General features: G+C 39.3%; 1 protein-coding gene across 1 annotated transcript in view; it reads left to right on the forward strand.

Annotated features, from left to right (window-relative positions):
* Nucleotides 1–2,130: 2,130 nt before the first annotated feature.
* Nucleotides 2,131–27,347, forward strand: part of neil3 (nei-like DNA glycosylase 3) — a 26,847-nt gene continuing 1,630 nt past the window's right edge. The window contains exons 1-8 of the mRNA XM_072434391.1: nt 2,131–2,336; nt 3,376–3,482; nt 4,111–4,245; nt 9,047–9,260; nt 15,370–15,444; nt 19,480–19,646; nt 23,070–23,236; nt 25,637–26,030. Coding sequence (XP_072290492.1) covers nt 2,232–2,336; nt 3,376–3,482; nt 4,111–4,245; nt 9,047–9,260; nt 15,370–15,444; nt 19,480–19,646; nt 23,070–23,236; nt 25,637–26,030 — 1,364 coding nt within the window. The 5' untranslated portion in view covers nt 2,131–2,231. The remainder of the gene's footprint in view (nt 2,337–3,375; nt 3,483–4,110; nt 4,246–9,046; nt 9,261–15,369; nt 15,445–19,479; nt 19,647–23,069; nt 23,237–25,636; nt 26,031–27,347) is intronic.

The following is a 27,347-nucleotide window of genomic DNA, read 5'->3' on the forward strand; positions in this document are numbered from 1 at the left end:
AGGACGAAGACCAACAACGAGCGTCTTTTATAGTATAATGTCTGACACACAGACATACGCACACGTCTACACTGCCACTCTTACTTACTTACAAACGTTTTTTTTTTCAGCATTGAAAGTCTTTTGGGTGAAAACAAACAGTGTTAACAGAGAGGTGGGAGATACAAATGGTTACGTTAAAATGCTATTGTTCTGCTCCAAAGTACAATAAATCATTGACACTGGCCACACTGCAGCCATGGACAAGGAAGCTCTAATGGTTGTCTAGCTCGTGCCTTTCTGTTGCTGGTCCTCTCCATTTCCTTCTTATCTTATCTTATCTCTCTGTCCTGACCATCCAATGTCCCTGAGACAAACACACACAGAGTCAGCGCCTAATGCACAACGAGATTCCAGCCATGGGCCGGATTCCTGCCTCTGCGTTTCTATACTTCAAGGTGTTCTCGTCTCGTTGGTCTTGTGTGGTTCATTGGTCTTTCATTGGTCACCCAAGCAGCCACTCCGCAGACACTCACGCTCCTGACTCCTTCACCTCTGTGCTGTGTCCTTGTCCCGTCCTGTGCGCCACAACCGCTCTGCCGTGGCCCCACAGCTGCTCTACCGTTACTCCAACGTCCAGAGTCGCCGATCCAAGTCTCATCCTCAACCTAGCCGCGTACCACGCCAGGCACCTGAGGTTCAAGTTACCTCCGGGTCCTGCCTCTCTTTCTTGTGTCCCCTTAATCCGGCTTTAAGTCCCTTCGTTTCAGGCTAATGCAGGTGCACTGATTTTGCCTGGGCAGGGATTGAAGTTTGCAGGTTGTCACTAGACAACAAGTTGGGAGGTGTGAACTAAAACATGCACTATCAAAACACAACAATATGTCCAAATGTAAAAACACCACAATTGTGTGAACCCTAAAGTGGATGGAAGAAGTGAAGCCAGAAAGAGTCGTCGCCTGCTCTGACTCTCGCAGTCAGGAACATCCAGATCTTGTGTTCGAGGCCTACTTGTATTGCGCAGGGTGGAAAGAGGTGGGGATAATGTGGGCTTTTTGTGGGTAATTATGGGCAATGAAATATTGGATCAGGTTGCTAAGGATGCATCAAAGCATGATACTGTTGATATAGCCATTGTCAGCTGCTACGAGCAGATACGAACATCGAAGCACAATTAAAATGACGGTGTGTGCACAGTGGTGGAATGCTGAAAGAAGAGGAAGGCACATCATCATAATGGCCAGTGTGAAACCTACCTCTTTAATCAGGTTTAAATCTGTGTCAATGAAGACTTTGCTTGGCCCCTCTTTGCATCAGCAGGAGGTCTACAGTGCACTGATGAAGTTTATTTTTGCTAGTGGACTGCACAGTAGACTCTAGTTAAGTGTCAAAATGGACTACCACCAATAAAAGGCAGCAAAAGAAGGAGGAGAAGATAAGATAAACCTTTAATATCCACACAAGGGGAAATTTCATTGTTGCAACGCAGTAGAAACATGAGGAAAGGACAGATTATAGGAAGTTTCAAAACACACTCTTAATAGAACTCTTATGAACAAAACAAAAAACTCTTATTAAAAAAACTCTTCTCCTATCTTAATAGGGAATGGAGGGGGGAAATAAAATACAATAAAATAGATAATAAAAATACAAAATAAAGATAAAAATCAGATAATAATAATAATAATAATAATAATAATAATAATAAAATAATGATAATAAAATAAAATACAAATAAAATAAAATACAGTAAAAATAGCTAGCACAAGACTAGGTAATACAATTAGCAGGTAAGTAAACCGTCAGTCTCTCACTGAAGAAGAAGAAGAAGAAGAAGAAGAAGAAGAAGAAGAAGAAGAAGAAGAAGAAGAAGAAGAAGAAGAAGAAGAAGAAGAAGAAGAAGAAGAAGAAGAAGAAGAAGAAGAAGAAGAAGAAGAAGAACGAGTCAGGCCTGATTGATAGAATGTAGTTTTCCCCCCATTTTTTTCTTTCTTTCTTTCTTTCTTTCTTTCTTTTGTGGGAAGTAGAAATATCTGGTTCATATTCCAACACAGTAGGTGGCGTAAACGCACCTGACTTGATGAGTGCTGCTCGCCATAAAACAAGGAAGAAGAAGAAGAGTGCGCATGCGTCTAGTCAAACGTTGTGGCGCGCTGTGGAGCTTTCATAACACAGCGCCACATGCTCCGGTTTGTTTTCTGTCATCAAAGTCTGGTTTTCCGTGTATCTGGCGACTCAAAAGGGGATAAAACATGGTGGAAGGCCCGGGCTGCACTTTGAACGGAGAGAAGATCCGCGCCAGAGTCCGGAAAGGACAAACGGTGAAGGAAATTAAAGGAAGCCTGACGAATCCTACAGTAAGGAAGCACGTCACTTGTCAAATACTAGTGTTTCATTTCGACTACTATCACGTTTAGTTTAAGAATGTAATAGTCCTACAAACCTTGACTCTACTTTCGTATAGTTTAGTCATTTAGTATTATTTTTGTATTTTGTTTTACTTACATTTGAACTGAATTGCTATAGCTATGTTCTGTGTAAAAATGCTCAAACTGCACTATTACTACCACTACTTATCAGTATCACTTTCAAACATCTGCTTAATATAATATACTATAATTGGATGGAGCCAGGTTTAAATTTCTTGCTTATTTTCGTTAGAAAAGATTAAAAAATATATATAGTAGATCTTACTGAAAATAGCTTAACATGTTTTGCCTATTTTTTTATTTTTAGTTTAAACTTTAATTAATCAGACTTTGAATTGGATACCATCGGCTCCTTCTGTACGATTAGTCAAAATCTTGTTAAGTACAATGTTGTAAAGTTTGGTGTGTGTAGATTGTTAAACTGTCTGGTAACTTTTGAAAAAGACAAGTTAAAGGAAGGGTTAAAAGTTCATGTCCAGCCCTGTGTGCATGTACTATAATTTATACCGTATTTTCTGGACTATAAGTCACACCTTTTTTCATAGTTTTGGCCGGGGTGCGACTAACTTATACTTATATTTATACTTTTATACTTCTACTCCGGAGCGACTTATATGTGATATTATTTGTTATTTTCACACTTGCAACAGCATTTCATACTCCAGTGCAACTTGTATATGTTTTTTTCTTCTCTATTATACATTTTTTGGACAGTGCGACTTATAGTCCGGAAAATACGGTACTTGAATACCTTCTTCTATACCTAGTGTGCTGAAATAATGATAGTGCAAAGCGAGAGCAATTTAAGATAAGATAAGATAATCCTTTATTGTCCCACATGGGGAAATTCCATTGATGCAACGCAGGTAGATACAGAGATACATACAGAAGAAAAGAACTGTCATAGAACTGCTGATTTTAAGCATATTATTAAACTAAATGTGTAAATCTGTTTTTTAACCTACAGACAAAACCTGGGGAAAGTCCGTACTGCGTTCTGCATGGACTCCAGTACAGTGGAGTAGAAACTCTGGGGAAAGAGTTCTTCATGTACTTTGGCTTAAAGGCCTTGCGGTATGAACTCATTGTGTTATAATTATATATTATATAGAGATGTCACGGTATCAAAGTTCAGCGTCACAAATATTGTGTGAAGAAACCTCTCCGCTTAACGATTAGTGAAATACTTCCTTTTCTCTCATTCAAACTGTCTAATGAACTGTCTAATGGTGCCTTCAGACCGCGGCGTCAAATTCGCACTCGACGCTGAAGTTGCACGCCTGTACATTTAAAGACTAGACGCATCTGAGACGCGTTCTCAACGCCCTGGAGGAGAGACGTAAAAAATAAGCAGACGCGCGTCCGCCGCGTGTGCATGCACAGTGGAGGTGTTGTCAGTGTGGCTTCTCTCCCTTGGTGAAAATGGCGGATATAGAGACTGTAGCTTTAACTTATTTGGTTTTAAAAACCATACGGAGGCGCCGGGCTCACCATTTCTTTCTAAATGTGAAGTCAAGTTATTGTCCTTATTATAACAGTTAAGTTAACAGAAACAGCATAAAAATGTCCCCTTTCATTTAATGCAATTGAAACTACATATCATTTCACAAAATTTTGCATTAACTCTGATTTATGTGTGTGTGTTTTTTTTTCTTTCTGAAATGTGTGTCTAAATCCAATATCATAACTGTTTCCTCCTCAGAGTCCACTTCGGCATGAACGGCTCCATGCGCATCAACCCCACTGTGCTGAAGGAGAGGAACAGCCAAACCCCAGCTTTGGAGATCCACCTGACTAATGACACCGTGTGCTTTTTTGACAGCGCTGCGGAAATCAGGTAACCGGGGCGACCCAACCGCCTCCTCGCCTGGGGCCCACACACGAGGGCGGTTCACCTTGGGCTTATGCGTCTCACTCAGTGTCCTATATCCACCTGTGTGTCCAAAGACGAAGGCTTTTGTTGAATGGAAAACCTTCACTGTGAGGTCTGGCTGTATTGTTAAAGACATAATACATATTATACTTGGTCAGGTATTTAGTGATAATCCAACTCGGGCTTTGATATTAACAAAAATTACGTTTTTGGAGTGTCACAATTATGATCTTCAGACAATATTATGGGTTATGATATTAGTCCTGATTTTGTCCAAGTTTTAGTCCTGTTTTTGTCTTCCTCTAGTCCTAGTTTCTCCCTGTTTTTTGTCCTTGGTTTATTCCCGTTTTAATTTTTGATTTAGTCCTGGTTTTCTCTCTGGTTTAGTCCTGTCTGTTTTCTTTTGTCCTAGTTTTTTTCCCTTGTTTAGTCCTGTTTTAGTCTTAGGGAATGTATTAGTTGAGGTTTAAGTATCCTAAAAGGTCTGTAAAAATGACTCACAAAAATGAAGAAATATCAATTTATATTCTTGTTTGAAAGGTTACAACTATAAAGGTATGCACTATATTACAATTGTACATAAAAGCAACATTCACAATATAATCCATTCTTGATGTATTGCCCACCTTACATTTTGCTCTTCGTATATCGCAATAATCTAAAATCTAACGGTTCAGGATCACTCAGACAGGCATTACTCACTGACAATACAACTGTGAGTGAGCTGTGGAGGCCGGAGAACCTCTGAAACAAGAAACTGGAAGCTCATAAAAGTCAACTATATAAAATGTGTCCTTTCAGGTGACCTGACAAATATTTTCTCAGCCACATTTCTCCTTTGCTCTTCCAGCTCTTCCATCTTCCATAACTTTCACTTGCGCCATATAAAGGAAACAAATGGTCTCCGTGTTGACCTTGGTGTCTGCTCACAGAAGCGGCAGCCATATATTCTCACCATGTTTGATCAATAAAATATGTAGGAAAAGTTTCATAAGATGGAAAGCTCATAGAAATATCCCCAAATGCTGAACCAGATCATTAGGGCTGCAACAATAAATCTCTTGTTTTAATGTTTTAAATGAATCAACATTAATTAACATAAAAGCTAGGGATTGACCAGTACCTCTAATACGATTTTATTTAGAATCCAGAAAAAACGATGGCCAATAAGCTCTATATGTTATGTGTGATTATTTTCTCCAAATTATCTAATTTAAATTGACTAAAGTGTTTTTAATAAATTCGTATGCATGTTGCCAGTCCATATATGGTAATAGTGTTTGAACCAATGACTGATAACCGACATTTAAAATAGAGCTGGGTTGAAATAATCGATTTTCCGATTTTTAATCGATTCACATATTAATGACCGATTATCGATTCGTACGTCCAAAGATCGATTTTAAATTATTATTATTATTATTATTATTATTATTATTTATTTATTTATTTATTTATTTATATAATTAAAATTATTTTCTACATTTCCCTCAGTGAACTTCAATCTACCTTCAAGAAAGATAATTCAGGACTCCTGGATTATCTTTCTTGAAGGTAGATTGACCCTTAACCTTTTCATCAATCTTCCATCAGTAACTACCAATACTTGTAAGATTTGCTGTTTAATATTGATATAATACTAGTTTTAATATGTTGCTTCTCTACACAGTCATGAAGTGAAGGAAACGGTTCAAATACATTTTTCATTTTCAATAACATTAACCCCCGGATTGAATCGAAATCGGAGCGAATCGGATGGAATCTGAGAAAATCGGAAAAAAACGATTTTGAAACGTAAAAATCGGAATCGAATCGATTCTTGAAATTTGAATCGAAACCCAGCTCTAATTCAAAAGCACTTCCTCTGGGGGAGATGTTTGCAGTCATGCTTTTATACAGGCAATGAAAGATGTGGGCAATAACATTGTTTGATTTTACATTTTTCAATGTGTTCCCAAAATGTAAAATTAATAAATACATAACAGACTGCTGCGATGACCCGCATTAGTCCAGGTGTCAGGCCTCTGAGGCCCCGGTGATGGTTGTCACCCAGCGTGGAGATTACAGGCAGTGTGCGCGGACTTCTTGTGCGTAACCGTGTGGCACTTGCCCCACCGCAAGCTCAGTCTCAGTTTCCCTGGTGATTTGAGCGTATGCCCTCGAGATGTGCCTCTGCCAATTTAACTGGACTAAACCGAGGACTGCATGAGTCGCGTGCAGCACGGCACCGTTACGCAAAGCTGGACACCCGAGTGCTCGGTGGGACGCTGCACGGTCCAGAGGCCGTGAGGACGGAGCACAAGGTGTGGTCAGGTCAGTCTGATCATACGTGTGGATCTCGTGTTGGGCCATCAGCTGACTTTTGTGTCAATGTGATGGAAAGTTTTCCAAATAGACGTTCCTCTGAGCTGAGCACATGAAAGTCTGCACAGATTTCTCCACACCACGCCCTCAAGTTGCTTCACTCCACCTCATATTTTGGCATAATCACAGCTCTAAAATAACACCCTGCGCTGTCAGCAATTACGCTAACAAAATATGTCAGGAAATGAGCTCCGCGGCGCCCAAGTTAACGTGAAGACCGGGGGCAAAATACAGCCCTTAGACATTCACTGACACAATTACACAAAAACTGTCCCTCTGCTCAGTCGCTGACTGTTCAAATAATTGTTGACTATTTTCATAATTATTATCTGAACAATACAAACTCTAAACACACGCCAAAGACATTTCATCACATAGCAGCGTTTTTAATCTACAATGGAAAAGAGGAATAATACTTGTAATTGTATTTTTATTAATAAGACGATTGACTTGTTATTATTGCCTCACTATAAACCTTCAGTCAGCATATTTTTACCTTTTTATGTGATTGAAAATGCATGAGAAAAATCTCAGGGCAACACAAATATTAATTTGAGTCGACTGCTAATATACTTGTTTTTTGTGGCTCTACAGATTATTTTTGCAAAGAAGTCATCCACATCAGTTTGTCTAGTGGAATCCTACCAATAATAATATACATTTCGCTATAATTATTTGGTGAATAAGACTCAAAAACTAAAATAATTTTCGAACTTATCTCCATGAATGCCCTATATATTTTTCAAACTTTCCTATAAATCAGATCCCATCCATTCCCATAGATGGTAACCATGTAATTACCCGGCAACTGTCCTGGATGTTACTCCCTGAGCAGCTGGGCCATTAAAAGTGGTGATAGAGGTACTAGAAAATGAATTGATTTCACAAACAAGTCATCAACATATCTGCATATGAAAATTGCAATGTTAAATATTAATATTATTTATGCAGTTATCACCAACAAGTTGCATTAACCCAAGAACTGCTCTCGAATTTAATGCCCCACTTATAATGATTTATTTTACTACGTGATTTACCGTACCACTCGCATTTTATATCGTAACTTACTCCATACATATTTACCAGACTTATTATAGCGATTTCGGGGTTTACATTTCCCGAAAGGTGTTTTTTCAAGTTAAAGGTTAAGGTACATATGTTATTATCCCCCCATATGGTCCATGTATGTAAACTTTAAAGGAGACATCATGCTTTTTTACACCAAGTAATTAATACTGAACTCTTACACAAACATCTTCATTTTACATCATGTTCGTCTTGTAAACCACTACATTGATCTGAAACAGCTTAGTAATAGAAACGGGTCCATTGACTTCCTGTTCAATACTGCAGAACTGATAAGCCCCGCCTCCTCTTCATAGTGACGTTTCACCGTAACAAGCAGTGGATTGTCGTTTACATGTTATTATTTTTTAAAGTTGCAACATGACATTTTAGAAGCCTACATGCATCACTCAGTCATAATTTTCTATCAAGACTAAGTACAGGGATGTGGGAGGGGATAGGGGGTAGGTGAAAACAGTAATTTTCTGAGCACTAGAGCCTCAGTTGCAGGACAATACAGGATTATTCAAATATGGTGGAATCAATCACAACACAACTTTGAGTAAAACTAATGATGAGGAAACACTTCAATCGATTCATCAGTTCATGTTCAAGACACCATCGACTGATTAGTCTACCAAATTTTGTATAAGTCAACTAATTATTTCATTTAAATGTAATGATTTATATAGAACAACAGTGAGAAGTAGAAGTGACTCATGTATTTATATGAAAAAAGCTGTTTAGTTGACTACAGCTCTAGTCTGTATTTGGTGGTTTATAACCCTAAAGCTCTTGTTGCTGAACAGTGGGTGACAGAGCACCTCTTCTACATTAAAATTAATGATCTGCTTCCTCCACAGAGCTCCATTAGTGGGCGATTCCTCGGATGCCGACTGTATCCATCTTACATTTATTCAGTTACAGGTGTTTTGTATTGCTAAAGAAAGGTCACCTCGCCACAGCACTGACCTCTAACTTGATCTGGTGGCAACACCATCATCAGCATTTGGTTTAGAGAAGAGTTATATGTTAAATTACAAGGAGAGCCATTTGAATTTGTTTTTAAGAAGACAAAATATGCAATCGAAATATGTGATTGATCAAAATGAGTAAAAAAACAAACAAATCATGATTAATTTTTGTGTCGTTTTGCCGATCTGCATGGAGACCAGCAGGTGACCCTTTACAAGAAAAGACGCACTGTGCACTTAAAAAAGACTGTATAACACATTTATGCCTTCTAAGATGATGCACTCCGACCGTCTAATGTGTTGTGTTTTCTATATTGCAATTAATTGTGCCTAAAACCCACTATTTGACCCTACGCCTACAGGTGGACAGAGGACTGTGAGCAGAAGGTGCGTTCCTCCGCCCACCTGGATGTCTGCTCTCCTAAGTTCAGCTTGCCCCGGTCGGAGGAGGCGGTGCAGACCCAGGGCTGCCGGATGCTCTGCGACGTGCTCCTGGACCAGGCCGTCATGCCAGGAGTGGGCAACATCATCAAGAACGAAGCCCTGTTTGACTCGGGCCTCCACCCGGCTGTCAAGGTGATTTTCAGCCACTGCAGCCTTGAAGCTAATGTACATCACTTTATTTAAAACCATTATTCTTAAAAACGAGTCAATGTAATGTCTACCTTTTTTAAACATTTTATTCTGTAGTTCTAGTTTAGTTTTGAATGCCCTTAGCAATCATCTGAACCAACAAAGAACACCACCATTTCAAAATCCAATAAGAACCAGACGGTGACACACACAGAATGTATGTACTCCTCTTTTTATTAAGGGAGCCATTTAATAACCGTCGCTATTATAAAGTTTTAATGGATAGTGTGTCTTTTCAACAACAAAAAGTGTGCTGCCAGGTTAGACGAAGAGGTTGTAAAGAGGTCTAAATGAATTGATTATTCACGTTACAATATCATAACAATTACAAGACTAGAACTGTGATATTTGTATTCATTTATATGATTCTCAATTTTCTTTTTATAATACAGAAAATAAAGTGTTCAAGACCAGAGTGAAAAGACCATATCAAAAACAAAAAAAGAAGTCCAAAAAATAAACCAAAAAGTCTCATGTCCCCCTATGTATCTATGTGTCTATTTTCATGTTCAGAGTAAAAGTACATATTTTCCAATTTGATATGTCCACATGTCCAGTCTCTTTGATAGTCTGCTCTGTCCCCGTCATCCATCTATCATTTCAATCGTGGCAATTGGATCTCTCACTCACTCACTCACTCACTCACTCACTCTCTCAATCTCACTCTCACTCACTCTCTCAATTTCACTCTCACTCACTCTCTCAATCACACTCTCACTCACTCTTTCAATCACACTCTCACTCACTCTCTCAATCACACTCTCACTCACTCTCTCAATCACACTCTCACTCACTCTCAATCACACTCTCACTCACTCTCAATCACACTCTCACTCACTCTCTCAATCACACTCTACTCACTCTCTCAATCACACTCTACTCACTCTCTCAATCACACTCTCACTCACTCTCAATCTCACTCTCACTCACTCTCTCAATCACACTCTCACTCACTCTCTCAATCTCACTCTCACTCACTTACTCTCTCAATCTCACTCTCACTCACTCTCTCTCTCAATCTCACTCTCACTCACTCTCTCTCAATCACACTCACTCACTCTCACTCACTCTCTCAATCACACTCACACTCACACTCTCACTCACACTCACTCTCTCACTACTCTCTCACTCACACTCTCACACTCACACTCTCACACTCACACAGCCGCTTTTTCTCTCAGTTTTCTCCTTCACGGTGCTGCAGACTCTGCCCCCTGCTTCAGACACACACAGCCCCGGGGCCAGTGGCAAAGCGAGCAGAGTCGCAATGTTTACATTTACATTTACATGGTTTTCTTTTATGCTTTGGAGGAAAGATATTTCAGCGATAGTGCTTTGTACCAGCCTCACGACTACAGGCTTCTCACATTAAATTTAACAAGTCATCTAACATTTTTCATCTGTGCTGAACACGCATGACATGGACACTAACCGGGTTGGATTTTGTGATTGTTCATCATCAAAAGTCCCGCTCTGTGCAGTGAGAGGAGTTTGTCTGTGTCTGAGCCGCTGTCATGACGCTTCTGTTGCTGTTTTCAGAGCGAGCAGACTCTCTGACTGTTCCACTAACTTTAACTGGGAGAGTGAGATTGTGTCTCACAAGTCGTCGTGCCATGTTAAAGCAGCTTTGTGTTGCACAAAGCAGGGAACCTCCAAATGTATTTATTGATTGACCTTTAATCAACCAGAAAAGTCCCACTCAGATTTAGTATCTCTCTTTCAGGCCCAGTGCCTCTTGGGAGTCAAACTCAGAATCTTATTGCTGTGAGGCGAGAGGGCTAACTGCTGCGCCACCGTGTCATCAGATAAATCACATAGACCACAGCGACACAGGCTTATCTTAACATGTGACAATCGGGCCATACATATTAGATTATTGAACCAAAAGCAGGCAGGTGTTGCTTTAAAAATACAATTGTAAAGGTTCATGATTTGTTAAGCTTTATATGATACATCTGAACTCTTATACTATGGTTTGGCCACATATAGACCTATGAACTAAATAACAATAATGATAAAATACACTTTTACTATGAGGTTAATTTAAACATGTATTATGAGTTTTCCTTTATCGGTTATCGTAGAAATCATCAGTTATCAGTTGAAAATGCCATTATTGTTCATCCCTAAAATGTACTCTTAAGTAAAGCAACACTAGAACTTGCAGCGAAGTTTATATAGAGCAACATGAACCTAAACTAAAACAAAAAAAGTGTGAATTTCAGTAGATCTAAAAAAAAGATTGTGCTCGGAGGAACAAAGGCCTCGAATCTAACATTGCGAGGCCTTTGTTAGATTGTACAAAACAACATTCTGGGGCTTTTTTGTATTATTAAATGGTGAATTGTGATAAGGGTGACCTGGGGTAAGCAGGGATACATTTGCATTGTGTTGCTTTGGTCTAATAAAATGTAAATGTTTTTCTTTGGTTTCGATAAATATGCAAGCTTGAGAAATCCATGTGTCAACAGTGCGTTTCCTTTAATTAATATTGCATATCAAAGCAGCACAACCCAAAATGTGCACTGAAAAATTAAACAGTCAAAGCTTTATGTCTCCATTATTTATCAAACTCCACAATACAAAGATAAAGGTAAATATTGTAGAGGGATAAGAGCTGCTGCTGCTGCTGTGGGTCTGAATCAGCGACACGACAATCATTCTGAATTGTCCACCAACATTTTATTAATATCTCTCTATTTAATCAATTCTTTAGATACATTTTAAGTTTATAACCTCATTCGACCATATCTTACTAACTTTTCATGATCTTTTCATAACAACTCTCAGGGAACAACTCTTTAAAAATACTTTTTATTTTATTTTTCAGTTTGTAATTATTTTTCACTCGTCTTGGCTAAAATAAACACTGTTTATCTTATGATATGCTCAATTACTATTGAATACATTCTTTGTCACGACAACATTTCCAAACTCTATTTTGATACTAAAGAGTAGATTTGATTCTCGAATATTTCTTTACCACAAAATCATGATAAAAATACAACACAAAATAATACTGTCATTAATGTTACCACATGGTCAACTGTTGAGGAAAGGTGATATTTTACCTTCACATGTTTTTTTTTAGTATTGATTATTGCTAATTATCAGTAGTATTCTATTAAAAAAATGACTAAGCTGCAACAAAAAACAAAACAAAAATGGAGAGAATCCAAAAGGCATCACAGCCTCTTTCACCCTCACCTCAACTGACTGTTTTTCTCTGTTTTTATGACATTGTTTCTTTAATCCCTTGTCCACACCAAAATTCTGACATTTTCTCTGAATCTCTTTCTACAGAACGATCTGTATTTACTTATTTAAAGAGACAACTGTAGGCGCGCCCTGACTCGTGTCCTCGTCAGTTTGACTATATGTTTTATTCATCTTTCTCTCCTCTCAGGACGAGCGAACTCTGCCGGTTCAGTCCAACACCACGCGCTTGTTCACAAACATCCATCCAGGACTTTTGGCCCCTTTTCTTCAGGGAGCAGTGAATCTTTAGTGCCTCTCCATTACTGCGCCCTTAGGTGTCCTATAAGAGCTGCCGGGGCTGTGCCCACACTTTTATCCTGACTTTGAGAGCCGGAGATGAGACCTTGCAGCTGTTATAGACTAGATAAGAAAAACTCCAGCTAATGTCAGAGCTGTTTTCCACTCACGTCGTCGACACAGTGCGGTGTGAGGCCATCAGAGCGGCTGTTGTAAGTTGGGCTGGGTGATCTCGTGATCTCATCCCTGAGACAAAAGGCTATTTTGGTGTAAGTTGCCATCATCATGATTCACAAAATTCTCTCAAATGTTGCTTTTTGCTCAAACAAAAGCACTTTTTTCCTCCCACTCATCCTATTGGCCGGCCTCAACAATACTCTGAGTTATGGATGAAACAAGTTCATCCATAAATCAGACTTTTATGACTTTTGCATCACTCTTGTATCACATCAAAATGAAACCGGAAACATTTAAATGTAGTGGATTTAATGAAAAACCTATTTTGTCTGTAAATATATTTCCACGGGAAGAAGTGGTTTCACTTTAGTTTCAGGGCCTTTCAGGATCGAAACAACTGATCGATTTATCCAAACAATAATTGCTAGATTAATTAAATGGTGATTAAAATTGATATCATGATCTGGCTTCAAGTAAATCATGATATACATTTTTGGCGTATTGCCCACCACTATTTTAACTGTAGATCTGAGGTAGTCCTGGTTTTAGCCGTTTTGAATGTTCTTACTATAACTTTCGGGCTAAACAGCGGTCCTGACAAAACTTCCAAAGAAAAAATAAATTGTACACACATGGGCCTCGGCTGTCAATAAACCGCTGATCTCCGCTTTGTAACATAAGACATTTACACATAGTACACTTTAGTGATGTGCCGGTTGTCTTTTGAACAAAAGGTCTCGCGGCGCCTCCACGGTCTGCTGCGCCGGAAGTCTAATTAGACTTTGTTTCACAGTGAATAGGAGTTGAATTGTAATAAAACACACAGCATTTTGGAGCTTGAAAAACAGAGAACATGTCTGAGCTGCTCCTACTGTCCCATCTGTCCTGATCTGATTTGCTACAGCCCAGGTCTGTAGCAGGTCTAAACCAGGACTAGTCTTGGTTTAGACTTGATTATGTCCTAGTTAAGTCCTGGTTGTGTCGTCATCAACACAGTGCAGCTCGAGGGCATCGGAGTGAGTCGATACAATGCCAATACAAAAGGAGGTTGTAGGTGCTGATAGCCGATATAAATTCTGGTTTATGTATTAATGTAATAATAGTTTGTATGCAGCTTATTATAAAAAGTCTGTCAGACTGTATGACTTCAACTGGGATTATTCAGGTGACATTTACTGTTATTCTTCTGCCTCTTAACAGTGAATTTTAAAGGCTGAAAGTTTGTTGGCACAACTTTTTTGGATAGACCTGAACTATTGAAGTGAATTCACAAGCCTAAAGGAGTGTTTAGTCTAATTCATATGTGTAAATGCCTCTTTATTAACGGCTCTTTTCACGGCTCATTTACCGATCAATGTGAGTCCAGTAAACACGGATACAGCCATAATCACTTTACTGTAGCCAATGAGAGAGCAGAGGGTTAGTGTTTACAATGATGTGGTAGAACTTCATTACATGTGTTAACGTGAACGAAGATTACTTTTAATCCCAGACTTCAAGCGATTGTCTGTATTGAATAAGATAATAAACAGTTGCAGTTTGTGTTTGCTGACCAGAATCTTCTCTTTTCTCCACACTGACACTTTGATCAAATATAAATTCTATGATGTCACTGTTATGATCTGTGCAGAAGTTAACTTTTATACTTGTAGCTGAGTTCAGAATACTTGAGTCGAGCGCTGCCTCAGTCAAAACCATGACAGGTCAGAGTGCACACAAACAAGAGGGTCTCTGCATTCAGCTGCACTACGGCATCTCAGACACAACTACTACACAAACTACCGCCCCTGATAAATATTGGTGCTGCACTACATATTTAATAAAATGGTTGTATTCTAGATAGTCTAAGCTACAAAAGGATGTATAACATGCTCAGGTGGAATATTTGGACGATGGCCGATATCTCTCCAAGACTCTCCAAGTCTCCAAGATATATCCGTCGGGCCCTACTTAGACCAGGATTAGACCTTTTTAATAGATCTGGATTAGTCCTGATTTATACTTTATAATATCCTCCAGTTAAGACCCTGTTTAGTCCCTGTCTTCTCCCATGAAATGTGGTTGAATCCTATTTCAAGCCTGGGCTAGTCTTGATTTAGTCTTGGCTCAGTCTTTGTTCATGCTTCAACTGTGTGGACATTCTCCTGACTTACAGAACCGGAGACGAAGACCTTACTGCTGTTGTAGAGCAGATAACAAAGCCTAGAGCTAATGCCTGAAAGCATTTTTCCACTCGCGTCTCATGCTTTTATTGTCTCCGTTTGTGTATTATTGATTTGCAACCCGTGAAACACTTTTCATCTAGATCTGAAATGAAAGGCTTTACAAATGGGGTCATTTACTGTGGAGATGTAACGTTTGTGGTGTTGTGTTTCCAAAGGTGCAACAGCTGACAGGCAAGCAGATCCACCATTTGGTCAAGATGACACGAGACTTCACCCTGCTTTTCTATAAGGTGAGGTTGTTTAGTCGATTAATCGGTCAAGAAGTCAACCAAGATTTGTATTAGTATTATTTATTTTATTTATTTTTAATGTATTGTATTTTTTTTGGGGGGGGGGGGTTGGCACAACGGAAAAGAGAAAGCATGGAGTGAGTGAGTTTTTAGAATTCTCCTGTCTCTTTACGAATAAATGTCACTATACTTTAAATAATGGTATTGAGTTCCAAGCTGTTTTCTTAGTATCAAAATATTGTTTAAAATTTTGAAAGATTTAATTTTGCACCCTTTTTTATGCATTTTGTTTTAAAGGAGCTCTATTTTTCTACCAGACATGCTGGACTGTATTATCTATTCTCTCTGACGTTTAATGTAACACTCTTTCACACATCTTTGCCTAACCTCAAAGCACTTAATCAGTTTCTCAGCATCACAACAGTGCCCTCTGTAGGTCTGTCAAGAGAACAATTTTTGACTGATGAATTGCTACAGAAAATAAAATTCATGCGAAAGGTTAGTTTTCTACTAAATCGTATTGTAAATAAAACATGAGACACAATACATAAATAAATGGCTCAATGACGTTTAAGTATCTAGAATGTAATGACTGATAAATATGTTAATTATTCAAGCACTATGGCTCAAATGTTAACCTAAAAACATAAACAAAAATTTCCTCTAGTGCAAATAAATACACAAATACTTCATGTTAATATAAATATTAAGCCTAAAGTATGATTGAGGGATAAGTTTCAGTATGTAGTAGTAGTAGTAGTACTGTGACAATCCCTCTGTTGAGAGCCCAAGCGGGGTAACCACAGGCTGAGAGGGCATTTCGGACATGTTTTTCCTCTTTCTTCTTGCCCTCTGAGCTGGTGGGCACACCTTGAGCTCTGTGTTGTAAGGTTCTGATCACTCCCAGCTTGTGCTGTAGTGGGTGGTTGGAACCAAAGAGCAGATACTGGTCCGTGTGTGTAGGTTTCCTATATACTTCTATTTGGAGTTTCCCATCCTCTCCTCTGATCGTGGAACAATCAAGAAAGGCCAAGCGATTCTCCTTAGCGTCTTGTAAACCTGATATGTGGGTCCACAGCATTGATGTGCTCAGAGAAGGCTTCCAGCTCTTGTTCCTTGATTGTTACAAACATATCATCGACATAGCGAAGCCACAGTTTTGGGGCTATGCCTAAGAAAACTGTGGCTTCGCTATGTCGAACAGAGTGAAGAGAACCAAGAAGCAGGACAAAAGGGAAACTGAACAGAGAAGGAAGGGTGTTTCTATCCCTTATGTGTCTGGCCTGTCGGAAAAACTGCAGAGAATTTTTAGACGACACGAAGTCCCTGTTTATTTTAAACCAGGAAACACTTTAAGACAAAAACTGGTTCACCCTAAGGACAAGTTGCCGACTCAAAAACAGAGCAATGTAGTTTATTCGATCCAATGCAGTGAAGAAAGCTGTAAAAAACGTTACATAGGTGAGACAAAACAGCCTCTACACAAGAGGCTGTATCTGCACAGAAGAAATACAAGTTCAGGACCTCGGAGCGCCGTGCATCTCCACCTTGAAGCCTCTAATCACTCGTTTGAAGACGGTGAGGTGAAGATTTTAAGCAGGGGAAAAAGATGGTTTGAAAGAGGAGTTAAGGAAGCTATTTTTGTTAAAAAAGAAAGACCATCTTTAAACAGAAATGGAGGGCTCAGATTCAATCTTCCTGATATCTATAATGGAATACTGAACCCCTGGAAAGGTAGAGGACCAGGACCAGGACATTTAGATGCTAATCAGGTACTCAGGGTGGTTGAGCCAGGGTCTCACAAAGACAAAGAGGATTCTAATAGGCCATTAAAATTCTGAATAGGCTAGCTCGGTAGATACAAGGGGGGAGTTTCTGTTGAAACAAACAACTCTTTCTACTTCAGGAAGGCTCCGCCCAATGGGCTGGTCTTACCACAGAACAGTATTAATATCGGAGTTCTCGATCTAAATTCTTTTATTGACAATGACTCTTGGATGAGAGTCGAAACGTCCATTTTAGTCCAGATGACTACAACTGAAGCTTTTTCTAATATCAATCAACCAAAGTTTATTTTGCTCATCAATTCATGTAGTAAATATTCTTTACATTAGTATTATTGACCGGCTCCAGCTGATGTGTTGATTTTGGTAGAGCAAGACTGGACTCTGGAATTTGTTTGTATATTGTCGTTTTATTTTATTTTACTTCGAAATTGTATTTTTTACTACTGTGTGAAGCACTTTGTGACTAATATATGTCTGCTATACCAATAAAGATTACTTACTTACTTACAGGCTTTTAACACAGATAATATTCAAATATTCCAAAGTCTCACCTCGGCTCAAAAACACGTTTTTACTGACGGAGGATCGACTTGATTCAAAACCCTCCCAAATAATTGACGATTTCACTCTTTCGATTAATTACCCAGTCCTGACCTAAACAAACATGGCGGTGCAGGCTGAGGTACTTTGATCTTTTTTTCGTTCTTTTTTTTACTTTCACATAGAAGTAAAAATGTCTGCGCTTTTCTTTCAACTGGACTGAAAACAATTCTGCTTCGGCTGTTATGACGCTTTGACCAGGGTCAAAGCGTCATAACAGCCGTTATGTGTGAATTTTATTACATTTTTTTCACATCCCGACAGATGATTCATGTGTAGAGTGCTACACATAACAATCTGGTGTGAGTAAAGAAAATGGGTTTCCCATCAAAAAACCTGATTCTGCTCATTTCCTGTGTGATTTTGATATAATTCTAGCTTTGTTTCATAAAACCTCTTCACTCAGCACATGGCGTTTCACTAGCAAGGACAACGTCACAATAATGGAATATGAAAGAATGTTTATTGATAATAGTGATGATGGATGGACAGAGGCAGGCAGGTGCGAGGGGGGCACGGGGGCAGGCTGACCCACTCCTCCGCTGCTCTCCGTATTTAGAGAACCCCGTGACCCTGTGTTGGCACTGGGCATTTTTCTGTAGCTGGTTGGTCAATCAATGAGATTATTTAGGTAAAAAAATATAAGAACAAAAAAATACAATCAGGAAAATGATTGATGCAAAAGTAAGTAATTACAATTGAAAGAGTAATTATTATTGATATATTTATTGGGTTATTGATTTAAAGGCACATTTAACTATGGACTCAGTGGGACGTTTGGTTTGGTTTGTTTATGCCTTGATTTTATTTAAAAATCTGCTAGTTTTGATTTTTGTCTCTCTCGGGTCTAGTTCCGTGTTTTTGTTCATTTCTATAAACATAAAAAAGGTAAAATAAAGGGTAAAGTTTAATTAAAAAAATAAATAAAAAATCTTTCAGAGGGCTTGATTCCATAAAGCTGGATTCACGCTAACCATTACTAAGAAGAAACTAGACGTTTCTTCTTAGTAATGGAGCTTGAAGAAACTAAGACGTTTCTTCAAGCTCTAATTGTAACTCCAATATGTAGTATATATTCACTTAAAACATGACTTCCTGACTTATGTTGCCATGAGGGATGTCGAGATTATTAGGTTAATTGATAATCGTGATTATTCAGGTCACAATAATATAATTATGAGAACCAGAAAAATGATAATCCAGACAATTTTAGAAGCAGAATTATTTTGTTAAATATATGGCACAAAAACTGCCCCCAATGTAAATAAAAAAAATGTATCCGGCTGTTTTTGTCACTTTTAACTATTTGTTTTCAGAAAGTTCTTTTGTAAAACTGGTCACAACCTTGAGGAATGTGAGACCATGAGAATGAAAGAAAATGTAAGACTAATCGTGAATAATCGTTAAATCATGATGTTTTTTTCCTTACAATAATATTAAAACACTAAATTTGATATCATGACATCGCTTGTTGCTATAGAATCTTTTAAAGGCCAAAGTGAGCATTCTAATAGGAACAGCTCCATCACCTCGTGGACTATTAAAACCGTGACTTCAGGGTAAAACTGTACATTTCAAAGGCAAAGCTCCGCCTCCTCCATGTTTAACGTACCGGTGCATATGACGCTCTTCTCCTCCTCCTCCGCAGTGTCGTAAGTCCGGCTCGGCCCTCCACAGACATTACAAAGTCTACAAGCGGCCGCGGTGTGGCCAGTGCAGTCATGTGATCACCGCGTGTCGCCTGGGAGACCACGGCCGCATGACGTACTTCTGCGAGCGCTGTCAGAGGGGAGATCCCAGCGGACTGGATGTCAGGTAGACACATCCAGGCTGAACGCCGCGCCAGACTTCTGTGGCACATCCAAAAATAAAACTAATAAATAAAGAAATGAAACGGCAACATTGTGGTGTTGAATAAAGTTCCAAAGTTTACAAGGGTTTCTCAAACTGAAGGCAGAGGACCACGGTTTTCTGCTGTCGGTTTTAAGTTACTTTTTATTTGAGATTTTGACCCAGTTTTTATGATTTATAGTCTTGGGTTAGACCTGGTTTATAACGAGCGCTGATGAGTAGCTGCGATTTACTCATGCACATCTCAAATCCACATATTATCACTATTTACTTTGAAACTCTAATGATGCAATGAATAATGAAGCAAAAACAAAAGTGAAAGTGCCCGTTTATTGTTCAGCTTGTTTTAGATCTAGAGTCTTTGAAAATGTAGCCGGCCCCTGTCTCCGTTTTATCTTCATTTAATATTTAGTAACACAGTTTGGTTATTTCTATGGTTGTCATCGTCGTCGTTGTTGGAGTTATAGTAGCCTATATAATTATTTTGCATATGTACATAACTGAAATTAATCTTGCGTTAATGAGATGTGCAAAGAAAAGGCTTTAATATACTTTATGGCACCAATTAAATCATTTTGAATTATTCAGTTGTAATTTGCATATCGTATTATGTTGCACTAAAAGCTGCTGGATGAAGTGCTTTAACGTTATAGTACTGATTAAATAATACATTTGAAAGTGTTTTTTACATAGCTAATCATTAAAAGACTGTGAAGCTTCACGTGGTTCCATTTGCAGGAGAAGGAAATGTTTTTGTGATGAATGTCAAATGTTTTTTCAAAGAGTCGTACAATAACGTGAATAATACTCACCTCTAAGTATCAGACACACACTTTTTATTCACTAATCATGACCAATGACCACAGTCCACTTAATCTAAATAAAAAGTATCTTGACTCTAAAATGCATAAGACCATTTTTGTAACATTATTAAGAATGTCCTAATGTCAATAAATAATAAACTATTTCAAATTTTCCTCAAAAATTCACTTTATTCGTAAATGTTCTTTCTAGAAGCCTTCAGTCTCCTTTTTTCAACCATTATTTGGTTGATCATGTATTTAAAACGTCTCAATGTACAGTAGAAATAGCCGTGGACTTCTAAAATAACAGTGACGGCCTTATTGGTGATGCCAGCAGATTTTAGTGGGAAAGTGGGAAGAATAACACGCCCAAAGCTGTAACTTTTGTAACTGCTGACTCAAAAACCACCTCCCGCTTGGAACCAAACTCTCAAACCACTATCCTGACTCATCTTCACACAGGTAGAATAGAGGGGGGGAAAAACGCCCATCAAACTGCCATTCTGTGCCTTTTCTGTCCGACGCCAGCATTCCCTTTGACTAACGGCGTGACCTCTTCGCGGAGAGGCCATGTTTGCGGGCAGATGGAGTTGGCAGGGGTGGGAGGAGGAAAAGGAAGGCGCACGGTGACGTTTGCCAGGCAGGGCACGGGCTCCACACCTCCTGGGCTGTGTTTGAGCGAGGCTTTCGGAGGGGTTAGCGGCTAAAGCCTTCCACAGCTGATAAAGCAATCTGCCAGGGAGGGTTCCTGCGAAGCCACTGCGCGCCCCCCGGTTCCCCCCCGACTGTTGGCACGCACAAACCGCTGTTTTGTTAAACATAGTGTAGCATGTATGCCGAGGGCGACGCACGGAGACACTGTGCCGGCTCGAGCCTCGGCTTTAGAGGATGTGTTTGGTTAGAAGGAGCTGGGTACGCAACAGGGCTGTGTGATAAGAAGAGAATACTGCATTAACAAATACTCCCATTTACAAAGCTTAAAAACTAAATTGTACCTTCGTCGTGTACATAGATTTTTTACAGTCTGTGTTTTCTTGTTGTTGTTTTTTTTTTTAGTTAAACACATGAAACACAGAACAGACAAAAAAAGACCAGAGTGGAAATCAAAATAATATTACAAATAGACAAAAGAAGCACAATTGCAGCACAGAATTAAAATAGTGTTTTCTTGTTTTAAACGTATGACTTAGTATATTTTTGTATGTTTTATTATATAATGACACCTAAGCATCATTAGTTTATATTTTGGACTTTTTTGTTCCATTTATTTTTTAAACATACAGCAACAAAAACTTGCATAAAACAAACTGACCAATGTAAAGAAAATATTTAATCATAATAATGTAATAAATGATAAAAAGCAGGGCTGGGCAGGTCCATTCAGGATAAGTACAAAATAACTTTGGCAGGTAATGACGGCATCCAAAGGGATTCACGCATATTATGGCAAAAAGTAAGTCCCATTCTGGACATTTTAAATTGAAATATTGAATTTAAACAACTTTGTTAAAGAAATGATCTGCCAGACCACACTTACGTCCCCGACTATAGCGTGTTTTTTACTCATTTGTGCTGAAATGACTTCATGCTGCTGAATACTGCGTATCAATGATTGTTAACCACAGGGATTTTAGAACAATTGTATCCTGACTGCAGGAGAAGAGTGATTCTTACATGTTTGAGTCATCTTTAAATACATATTTTCAGATGGTAAATGAGAAGCAAAATCAATTACAGCAAAACAAAAAAATTAAATCAAGTTTAAAAAAAAAGTAAATACACATACATCAGGACTGCATCTTTTTGGGAAGAATTGTACTGGTCCAAAAATCACATTCTTTGAGATTAGAATGTAACTTGCACCTTAATTGCTCATTTGTGTGAATATTTTTAATGATAACCATGTTTTAGTTGAGTTTCTTTGGCCATTTTTCTGTTTTGATCAGCACCGGGTCACGTTACATTTTTTTGTTTGTCTTATGTCTGATTTTATTGTTTGTTTAATGCATGGGTAGAAGCAAACTGCAAAGATATTCTACCTGTAAGAAACCTGGACCTGAATCTCTGTTTTGAAATTCTGTCCGTTTCAGGATCACAGTGCACACTTTGCACACTTTACACACTCCAGGAGCTTTAACATTTAGGAGAAGACATTGTATTTGTGGAAAGCCCCTCGAGCTGTGCCATCTCATTTCAAGGAGGTCCAAAACACATAAAACAAAGACCGAGCATTATACATACAATACTTACACAGTCTACAATACACGACCATCTCCCTCCTGCCAGACTTTCATGTTTGTACTGGTACTTTATTTATTTCAAGAAAACACTGTGTATTTTGTTTGCAGCAGATAGTCTATTACTTAAGTCATCGCAGATTCTCTTTGACTGCAAATTGTTCAGTTTAGTCCTATTACACATAATCAGTTTGTCTGTAAAATACTCACACTGCTTGAAAATGACATGTTTTTGTTTTTTTTTGTGCCCGAGATTTGTTCCGTACATCGAAACCCGACAAAACCACCCATTTGACAAGTCTGCAGTACTTTTTCTAACGCCACCGTCTCTCTCGTGTGCTTCCCAGCGCGTTGCCGGTGAGGAACAGTCTGATTGGCTGGGCGTACAGGGACCAGACGCCAGACGAGCGCGTGGGGACGAAGGCGGAGGAGGACTGGGCCTGCGGAGTGTGCACTCTCATCAACCCGCCCGCCTCCGCAGCCTGTGACGCCTGCCTCACGCCCAGACCCAAGGGTGAGCGCACCGCCAATGGAACAGGACAATTCAATAAGAGCACCGACTACCTGGCGTTTAAGCTCCAAATTGTTACTCATCGGTGCGTAACGTCATTCAATTAATCGAGAATTAAGCTAGTGTGGTCAGCCAAGACTCTCTTTATATTCTATACACAAAGAAGCTAGTCTGGAACCTTGTCTTATTATCCCCCGTTTCAATGGGTTTGAGAAGTGGAGGAACCAATCAGAGTGCATGGCTGGTCCTGGCTGGCTAATTTGAGTCTATCAATTTTCCTTAAAGGACACATTATGACAATGTTCTTTTTTAAACCATGTCCCCTCACCAAAAACATAGCTGAGGTTGCATTTAGCTTTATTCAGGCTTGTTTCTTTAGTCCTGTTCAGAATGTCCTTTTGAGTAGGGCTGCAATGATTACTCGAGTAAATTGAATAATTCGATTACAAAAAAGCTTTGATTATTATTTTATTGCCTCGATGATTAGTTTAGTTTACATATTTAATTGAAAACACGTGAATCTGTGGCGCGGAGCCTATGGAGCGACTTGTGGCGCTTTTGTTTCCCACAGAGCTTGTTCCTGAAGCAGCTGAAGCACAACAGAGAGAGCGGCGTGTTTTAAACTCACGAGTGCGACACATGGATCTATTATAGGTGCGACCGGGAAGAGTGTTGTTGTGTGAAAGAGCATGGTGTCCTGAGCTGCAACTCTAACCACCACAACTAGCTCGACCCGCCACCGCGGACCCCCCGCTCCACCCTCGTGGTCCACCAACTCTGCTTCCGTGTCACACTCGTACGTTCAAAACATGCCACAGGCTCCTGTGCGGCGCCTTGAAACAGCAAATACATCCATGGAAACAGCAGGAGGACCGGGACCATGTTATAATAATCTGATGTGAAACGATGCTTACAAGTGTAGATTTAAAATGTACTTAAAATTAAGATACTAAATGAAGTAGAATAATGAGAACACGATTTGAAATACAGTCCAAGTCGAGTACAACACTAAAGCTCCAAAGCTGCTATGTAGAATGCTATGGTTACGTAAAGCAGAGCATAAGGACAACAGAAATACCTAATACGTTTGATTTATTAAGTACAAAAAGGTTTATTAAGGGCGTGTTGAGGACTTAAGAAGCACATAATAAAGTAGTGCGCCCTGTAAAGCATTAGCATCCTTCTGATGGCCTTGTTTCATCATCACACACGCAGTATTATGAGCTTGTACTGTATCACGGCGTGTACAGAGAGCTCTCCGCTGAAGGGCACATTCATTTAGCCGCTGATGGAGGGAAGAGTAATATTTATCCCCGGCTCTCTGATGACTGATGTTGCGCGTTCAGGGCTGTCATTACGGAAATAATTAACTTTTTATATGGAGACACATTTGCCTGGATTCTGCACAAGGGTTTCTACAGCACAGCAGACTGAACGCTGCACCGCTCTTCTTAAACTTTATGTCCAGTTTGATATTTAACGCTGCACATATACTAGGTTTTTTTCTAAATGGATTGAAAATATGAAATACATTGTTATTTAGTAAGACCTTAAAAGCAGACAATGTATTCCGAATGCTTTAATAAAAATCGCACAGAGGTGTTTGTTATTATGTAAGACAAATTTTGTTCATGACAAAAATAAAACAACAGTGTTAGTGTGTAGTTTTTTTTCTGAAATTGCAAAAAAATGTTTGTATCGACATCTTGGTTTAGGCCTTTTACAGACTGCATCGTTGTAAAGTCAAATATGCTTTATATCCTAGTTTGTAAGATTACACATGAACTTTGACTTTTTTTTATATGCTCTTTATGCAACTTTTTCATTTGTCTCTAAATTGTAGCATACTTTGTTTTTAGTAGTTTTGCATTTCTTCAAAACCATTATTTGGCCATCGACTTTGATTGTTGTCTAACGCCAAAGTCTTGAGACCAGGACCCCCGAAATAACCATGCAACTGACTCGAGACCCCCACTGTGGAATCAGATTCAACAGCATTCATTTCGACCTGAAAAATATACAGTTTTCAATATATAAAAAATGATAATTTGTAGATGATACATTTACCTCCCATTCATTTCAGCTTGTGCCTCTTTGCTGACCCCCGGTTTGGGAACCACTGGTCTAACCTCTGCTTGTTTACTGGATTCTATATATATTAAAAAAAATAAATTAAATGAAAAAATAGCCATAAATTGTCTGTTAACCATTTACACCATGCCATGCTTTTTATAGTCACTAGGAAAGTCAACGTAGACCACAATGTTTCATAAATGTTTGGGTCAAGTAATTTTTATTTGGTGAATTATTTAAGAAAATACAAAATAATAATTAGAAAGAACTTAAACTATGACCACAAGTATTCATGATTTTAGCTCTCGTTTTTTGTTTTTCTGTCCACAGTTCTCACAGAAACCTCTTGCACCGAGTCCTCCTCATTTCCCCCCAGCGATCTGATCAAATACCCCTGCAACGCCTTCAAGAAGCCCGACCAGCAGCTCAAACTCAACTGGAGGTCCGTGTTCGGCACCTCCACGCTCGTCTTCTCCGACCTCAGCCGCCACAACAACAACGCCGACAACATGACGCCCCCGCCGCTAAACTCTCCGCGCGGCGCTCATCGGAATTCCACCGCGCCCGAGCAGGGTTCACACAAACACAGCATCTGCCAAGGGACAACCAGCCCCAATTATGCCTCTGGTGGCTGGGACAAGCAAAGCGCGGCAGGGTACTCCGCTGGGGAAAACAGTCACCCATCCAAGAAAATGAGAATTGATAATGGGACCCCCAAATCACGGTGAGAGCTACTACACTTTGGCGACTCATGAATAAGTTTATAATAAGATTTTTGGTGTGTGTGTGACTTCGGGAGATAAGTGGCAGAGGGAGAAATGCTGGCACTCTCAGTGCGGGATTGTTAAGTTTAGAATGATGGATAAGTACGTTATCCCGGCCGTATGTGGATCCTCATGGTTATATTTGGTTGATGTGGCGGTGTTGTCGGGAGCCAGGGCTGGTGTTTTCTAGTCTTAACGTGGCTTTAGGCAGAGCTACTTGGTCTCAAAGGACTTAGTTACGTTAGGATAAAGAAGTGTGTTTGGAAGGATCATAGGATAACGGGGGGAGTGAGGACTTGTAAATATGGACCACACTGACTACAGACCTTTTTTTCTTTGCGCTGACATTGCATTTTATTTCTTCTATAGAAACATACTCATTACAAACATCCCTGAGTAACTCTCTGGGTCAACATGTTTGTCTCCAAAACATTCACCCACCGAGAAGAGAAGTCCTGTAGCAGGGGGCCGGGGGGCCAGGGGGCCAGCGGCAGCCTGGTGATGACCCAGACCCTGGGCCCTGGTTACAATCCTGCTCTCGACATAAACATCCTGGTAGAGCGGTCAGATCCACTGACCCGCAGGTTGCCGGTGCGATCACAGCTGCCTCAAGTGAAGACTGCCATTGTGTCCTTGGGCAAGACCCTTAACCCGCCTCGCCCCAGTCTGTGTGAACGTGTGAGCGGTTCCTTGATGTAAATGTGACCATTTACACACATGGATGCAGTAAACAAAAAGTGTGCAATTTTCAATAAAACAATATAGATAATGATTTCAAGGACACTTTAAAGAACAATAATAAATGGCCGTAAATCTGTAAAATCGTAACATTTTAAAAATGACAAATAATACTAAAGGTGTGGGTAGAATACAGCTGGGCTGTAGCAAGTCGTTTCAGATTAATCTTTGGTCATTTCACTGGGCAAAAGTCACTTGTTTTGTATTTGTTTTGTTTTGGGGATGTGCAGTTCTGACCTGCTGTGGAAGAGTGTTGTAGAGAAATGTATAGTTAGAGGGAAAAAGTGAAACTCAGTTAGCTGGAGTCAGAGAAGAGGAGGCAGAACAGTGCGTGCTGGAAGTAGTTCATCCACAGTAACAACCTTTTAAAAGAGACCGTAGCCGAGAGGAAAAGGAAGACTTTTCTTAGTTTCATAGTGTAAATAATGTTAAAATGCAGTGTTTCTTACAATAACTGTTTGCACTAAAACCTGACATTGTGACATTCCTAAACAGCCCATCACCACAACAGTAGTTTTAAAAGAGCTTCACAGACTCCA

The sequence above is a fragment of the Eucyclogobius newberryi genome, unplaced genomic scaffold, assembly GCF_026437365.1.
Source record: "Eucyclogobius newberryi isolate DKJ021-1_F unplaced genomic scaffold, fEucNew1.0.hap1 SCAF_11, whole genome shotgun sequence".
Lineage (NCBI taxonomy): Eukaryota > Metazoa > Chordata > Actinopteri > Gobiiformes > Gobiidae > Eucyclogobius > Eucyclogobius newberryi.